At 38.6% G+C, this 6,866-nt stretch overlaps 1 protein-coding gene across 4 annotated transcripts in view; it reads left to right on the plus strand.

Moving 5' to 3' along the window:
• LOC124863584 (protein shisa-6-like) overlaps positions 1–6,630 on the plus strand; it is a 104,320-nt gene extending 97,690 nt beyond the window's left edge. For all 4 annotated transcript variants that reach the window (XM_047358030.1, XM_047358032.1, XM_047358031.1 and 1 more), the window contains one exon: positions 5,008–6,630. In XM_047358030.1, coding sequence (XP_047213986.1) covers positions 5,008–5,627 — 620 coding nt within the window. In that variant the 3' untranslated portion in view covers positions 5,628–6,630. The remainder of the gene's footprint in view (positions 1–5,007) is intronic.
• Positions 6,631–6,866: the final 236 nt, after the last annotated feature.

The following is a 6,866-nucleotide window of genomic DNA, read 5'->3' on the forward strand; positions in this document are numbered from 1 at the left end:
TCACCAAGACTGTAAGCCTCTTGGTTCTGGTTCAGTTCACTAAATCTCTTTGCAGTTCCTCAGTGAAGGTTCAGAACCATGAAGTACAAATGAAAAATGAAATGACATTTTTGCAGGAATTTCACACAAGATCAGACTTATGTAGCAAAATCTGGACAAATTAATCAGAAATCTTGTTCTCTCAGTGGGTCAAAACCTCTTCATGGTTCTGATTCCATTTGTATCTCCTGAGTTAGTCAGAACACGGGTCTGCTCAGCTCTCGGCAGCCAGAGCTTCCAGGTAAGGAGTCATCATGAGGTGTGAATCAACCAATCAGAAGCAGACTTGGTACTAAACTGCTAATAATTAGGATAAATTCTATTATTTTAGATGAAAAACATAATTGCACATAAACATATCTCCAGGCTGAAGCTGTGTCAAAGTTTTAAACATGCAATCATTCTACTAAACAAAAAGGCAAGTTCATGTTAAAGGTTTAGGATGATAACCAAAATTTTCAGTTATGACTAGTCAGTCATTTTCTACTGCTTATTCCATAGTGGGTCACAGGGAAGCTGGTGCCTATCTCCAGCAGTCTATGGGCAAGAGGCAGGGTACACCCTGGACAGGTCACCAGTCCATCGCAGGGCAACACACAAACAACCATGCACACACTCATTCATACACCTAAGGGCAATTTAGAGTGAACAATTAACCTAACAGTCATGTCTTTGGACTATGGGAGGAAGCCAGAGTACCCAGTGAGAACCCACACATGCACAGGGAGAACATGCAAACTCCATGCAGAAAGACCCCCAGCTGGGAATCGAACCCAGGACCTTCTTGCTGCAAGGCAACAGTGCTACCAACTGCACCACTGTGCAGTTATGACTATTAATGGATTATTTTAAAAGCTTATGAGAGACTCATATGAGAGACCATTACAGTGATTGGCAGGCATTCAGACAACTTCTTGAGGTCAAGAAGAGGTCAATATGTAAACATTCATACTTTGAAGATTCAGGGCATCAGTTGCGAGGCACTAGAGCTTGTTGAGGCTAAATCCAGCAGGTCCATAAAGTACATTTTCAAAGGCTTTAGAGGAAAGCAGTTTTTGTATGTCAGAAGAGGTAAAAAGAATGTACTTCTTTTAATGTATTTAAATCTTTTAATGAGGAAACATGCCAAAAATGATTATGATTAGTTCTTTATTTAATAAAACCATCTGGAAAGATAATGATTACCAAATTAAATTAGTATGGTTTATTTCCAATGTATAAATTAGCAGATTTAAATTACTGTGTGTGTGTGTGTGTGTGTGTGTGTGTGTGTGTGTGTGTGTGTGTGTGTGAAAGAGAGAGAACACCAGAGAAACTTTTCCTCCTTTTTGCCCTTCGCCGTTAACAAGAGAGAGATAGAGCACGCTGCAGAAATGCTGCCTTATAGCTGTGATGTCACCTTAAACACCCTAAAAGGGATTAAAACACCAATCTGGATACTGAAGGTATTTTTAATCCCGACCCCTCCTCTCAAATGCATTTAAATTGCAAGTCTGCTGTTCCAAACCTCTAAAGATCACTTTATAATCAATGTTCCACCAGTTTCATAAGTGTTAGTGCATTACATGATTACAGTGTTTTGTGATCAACATCTGATATATAAATATACTGGATGGACAGAATGTAATTTAGTAAAGTGGGAGCTCGAGTTTAATTAGCTGTTTGTGGCAATTTAGTGTTTGCAGCTCTGATTCCAATTTGGGAGCCTAATAGCAAAGTGCGGTGCTGTGTTTTATCATTGTTGCTGGGATGATATATGAGCATAGTCATCCTTTAATTATCTTAGTTGTGTTAAGTGTATCTTGCATGGCATTTGTATGCTCATTACAAATAGGATATTAATCAAATGGCAGTTCACTCAGACAACTCACATGTAAGTGCTTAAATATATCAGCTGATATAGTAGAAGTTTTTGGACGAGATTTAGGCTTCGATTTCACCACTCCATGCCCACGCTGCTTAATATGTGTGTCATGGAGTAATGAGTGCATCTTTACCCCCTAAATGTGCTTTCTGCATGTCAGGTAAAGAGGGAGGATCTCTGACCTCTGGGAAGGGTGATGGAGTGGGGGAGGGAACAAAGACAAGCAAGCTGAACCTGGCAGACTCAGACGCAGCCAGTCAAGGACCAGTGTATGAAATGCAGAGTGCAACTGAAGTTTTTGCAGCTTAAATAGACCAGCTAGCTCATCAGGGTATGCTTGACATATTCTCCAGAGTGTGAGAATGATCATGAGTGGAGCAGCAGCGTAACTTGAGTTCACTTCCTGAACTAGCTCAGGTGTTGTCCATTAAAGTGCATTCAATGTAGCATGCATTTGTAGGTAAACTGGCCCAAATATGAATACATAAACCCAAATGATTCATACCCCTGGCAGATTTGGGTTTAATGGTGTTTTCATTCAACCAGAAGTTTGTTTCAGATAGGAAATAACAGAGACATCAGAAAGTAACAAGACAAACTGCAAAAAAATATTCTGGTTTTATTTACATTTCAAGAAAAAACAGCATGTTGAAAATATTTGATCACTTATTCTGTAATCAATTAAAAAAAAAGCCTTTAATGGCATTACAGCTAAATGCCACTGGGCAGCTTCAAGCACGTTTCCAGTTGCATTTTTGACCATCATTTTTATGCAATAAGTTCCAAGTCTTTGAGGTTGAAAGGCCTCCTTGCCATCACCCTAATCTTTAGCTTCCTCCAAAGATTCTCTGTTGGAATCTAGTCAGGATTCTGGCCTTACCAATCCTAAATATTAATATTTCCAGACAAAAGAAACTATTGGTAAAATTAAATATACTTAAAATTACTTATCTATATCTGACAGAGGTATGAATATTTTTTTGTTTTTACTGTATTAAGAGATCATTTAAAGTCTATATTTTCCTTCCTCGTGTGAGTACAGGGCTATTAAAAATGCTTTAAAAATGAATATCTCCCTCTGACCAATCGCTGGAGCCGAGGGCCAACGATTGGTTGGTTCTCTCTCCCCTGCTGATGTGCATCGCCACAGGTCAGAGTTGGGTTGTCTTCATTAGAAATGCACAGGCAGATATGGTGACCTATGTCATCCAAGCCTGCCATCTGTGAGAAAACAAAGATCATTTCAAAAACAAAATAAAATATTATTTTCTTTATTATTTTTGCTGTCAAGCACGCTTTGAATCAGTCATTATCACCAGCATGTCTTAAAAGCAACAGAAAAATCTACCAAGTTATTAAATAACTTGATTAAGAATCATTTCTTTGGAAGCCTAAACTTACAGGGGAGTGGTGGCCTAGTGGTTAGAACAGGAGGTTTGTGTTCTGGAGGGGACACAAGGGGCCAGGTTCCAATCCCACAGATATCCACTTTAGGCCCCAGAATGCTCCCCAGGTGCCACACAATGGCAGCACACTGCTCCCTATAAGGGATGGGTTAAATGCAGAGGACAAATTTTGTTGTAATGTACATGTGCAATGACCAATAAAGATGATTATTATTATTATTATTACTGTAGGCCAACGAAACAAATTAAACTGCAGTTACCAATTTAGGTTTAATCCCATTAAATAACACATTTAACGAGATTAAACATATCTGTAAATCTGTAGCTTCACATAGCTATAGCTGTATAAGCTATTAATAGGTGTAGCTGTCAAACTAATAATCCAGGACATCAGAAAATATTGGAAACCTAAAAATGAACTGTAATTATTTTTATATTATGAACAAAACAATGCTGAGTAATACCTTTTTTATATCTAGTGCTGCTTTACAAACAGATTATAGCTGTCAGTATAATTCTGTCTAAGTCCATGTTCTTTATACGGAACCAGTGTCATTTCAAGGGACTTTACAATCCAAAAGCAAACCCAAGTTCAATTTAAATCCAATTCATACCTAATAAAATTCAAATTATGCTGCCCTGTATCCTTTTGATGTTTCAAATGTTATCTGTATAAGGAAGCCGACTGCATCAAGTCATTGACTTTGCAGAAATTCCTCATCTTCAGCAATAGGGCAACAGTGGAGATGAACCATTCTCTTTTAAAAGGAAAACAACAAATCTGCCATGAGCAGCACGTGACTAAGAAGACAAAAAAGCGAAAAGGAGCACTAAAGCAAGGGGCACTTTCTTAGTAACCATGGTTTTTGTTGTATGTCCTGATCTGAGAAAAACTTAACTAAAATAAGGAGCTTTTCCTGTACTGTCCAGTCACCTCCACCGTGGGGGTTAGAACACTTTTTAAGAATGCTTGTCAATGACTCTTTTGTTGTTTCTTTGTGTTATTTAACATGATGGATAGATTTAAAATGACCGTTTTGTCAAGCCTGAAGATATGGCTTTGTTGTTGCTTTTAAATAATATTTGTGTAAATAGTTTTGATTAAAATCAAATCCACTGTCTCTTGTGCTGGGAAGGTCTTAACATCATTGTCAATTAAACTCATTCTAGACTTCAAATAAAACTGTATTTAAGCCAAATAGCCTCGAAGCAATAATGATATATATCATACTGGCTGTTACGACCGACCAAATGTCAGTGCATGGACAGTGTGTAATGAATCCAGATTCTGGACTTTTTCAGGGAGAATCTATGAATGACTTTATGCATGATCGCAACCTATTTGAGGCATATATTTAGGATATGTCAGCCACTGGAGAAGTGGCTAGTAAGTGGTAGTAAGTTCAATATGAACTTATTATAAACACTAAAGCACATCAAATCCTCAACACAGAACTTGTTGGTATGTGTCTTCTAGTGTGCAATATTTTACTTACAGGAGACATTTTGTAGGAAAACTGTGGGTGCCTTGTTCTGTCCCTTAAAGATTCCACAAAATGTGGAACTTCTAGTTTTTAGGGCTAAAATGTTATTTCCAACAGGTTCTAACACCATTACAAAACAGGTTTTTTTATTTATTTTAACCAAGAAAATCTTGCGTGTCTCTTTCTGACAAATTGATATCTTTCTACTACACAGGTGACAAAAACATGGATGATTACTACCCAAGAAAACATCTTCATCCTGACTTTGGTGGCCGGGGTCCAACCCACATGGTGAAGCTGAATGCTGAACCCCACCAGCACCAGCAACACCAGCAGCGGCAACGTCCCCGACGGGTACAGAGGGCCATGTCCCAAGACCACGTCCTGTCTCCTCCCAGGACACCACGACGTGGAGATTACAGCTTATCATCATATGGCGCCATGGCAGCTGCAGCATATGGAAGCAGCCGCAATCTCTCAAATGAGCAGCTGCTTTCGGCAGACCGCCTACACTCCCAGGATCCACTGCTGTCCCCGGCGATGAGGCGTGACAAGTTCCGGGAGAAGGCCATGGCACGGGCAATGTCACATGCTGACATGCTAATGCCTACCACACCAGTCATGGACCGCCACAAGGTGACAAAGATGCACTCCCAACCCAGTGCCTCCAATGACTCGTACAACACGCTGATGGTCAACCATCATGCTGGCACGTCCACGTCTAAGAGGCAGGCGTTTGCTTCTCGACGAACACACACGGTCGACCACCTACAGTACATTCCCGGGCACCACCACACATACCGCACTGCCAGTAAGAATGAGGTAACTGTTTAACGACAGTGTTAGACGATTCTTGAAAGGCAACACAAATGTGAACGAACAATATCAGCATCTGTCATTAAAACTATTCTTGTTGTTTTTTAGCACAAGCTTTCTGTTTGATCCAGAATTTGGATGACTAGGAAAATCCTCGGCAAATACTTTTTTCACTGAGAGTATCATAAGGGCTTTGCGCTTTGACACAAAGATCCTTCTTGCCGGACATATGACAGAGTGAAGAAAATATTTTTTAAACTTGACATAGGACTCGAAGGGAATTGTATGACCTTTCTAACTATATAAATAAACTATATTTACTATTTGTATTTTCAGTCTTTGTTATAGCTTTAGAGATACTCATTATCTGATGTAAGCACTTCGATTGGTGCCTCTTAAAATTGTCCCATTTCAATAATGAAGGGGATTTGTGGGTTGAAAAGCACAATTAATGAATTCCCATTTTTTGGATTAAGTTTTCTCTTCTTCTTTTACAAACAGCCAGAACATATCAGCATAGACTAATAGTGAAAACAGGCTATTTTGTTGCACATTATAGATCATTGTAAATAGGCTATTTTAGCTGCATAATACAATAAAAGTTGGCCCTCTGGACTTTTTTCCAAAGTGAAATTTTCTGGGCGTTTCCATTTATTAATTTTTATTTTAGATAAGGAAAATTCCCAGATTAGTATTATTTCCACCGATGTCTACAAATTATGTGGATATAATATGTGCATTGGGAGTATGTTTTTGTTTCTTTTCAAATCCTGCTTGTTGAATAGAATGACTCTGTGTGAAATGGCTGATTGAATTTGCTTGACGTTGATTCTTTGCTCTGTTCTTAATTGGCCACTTGATCCATCTCAACAAATCAGGCCTTCAGCGTTGTGAATTATATAGGCCGAATATTCGTATTCGGTATTGAGTTTGACAAAACCAATCAGTATGAAGATGGCGTCACGCTTGATTGACGAGATGTCACTTGCCAATCAAAAAATTTATTAAACTGTGAAATGTTTGTCCAGTGTTTTTCATTAAAGCAATGCCTTATTGTATAGAATGCCATAAGCTCTTAAATCAACAATCATGCTTTGTCATGTTTTGTTGTCTCAGTTTCTTTGTGCAGTATTATTGATAGGAGCTACCAGCAGAACCAACAGGCAAGTGAAGTTTCTTATTGAGTGTAGTAAATTCAGTTTAAGACAACTGAAAACTGTAAGCAAAAATAATCATTAGTTGAGTCATTTCTCCGAC

Source organism: Girardinichthys multiradiatus, chromosome X (genome assembly GCF_021462225.1).
Source record: "Girardinichthys multiradiatus isolate DD_20200921_A chromosome X, DD_fGirMul_XY1, whole genome shotgun sequence".
Taxonomy (NCBI): domain Eukaryota; kingdom Metazoa; phylum Chordata; class Actinopteri; order Cyprinodontiformes; family Goodeidae; genus Girardinichthys; species Girardinichthys multiradiatus.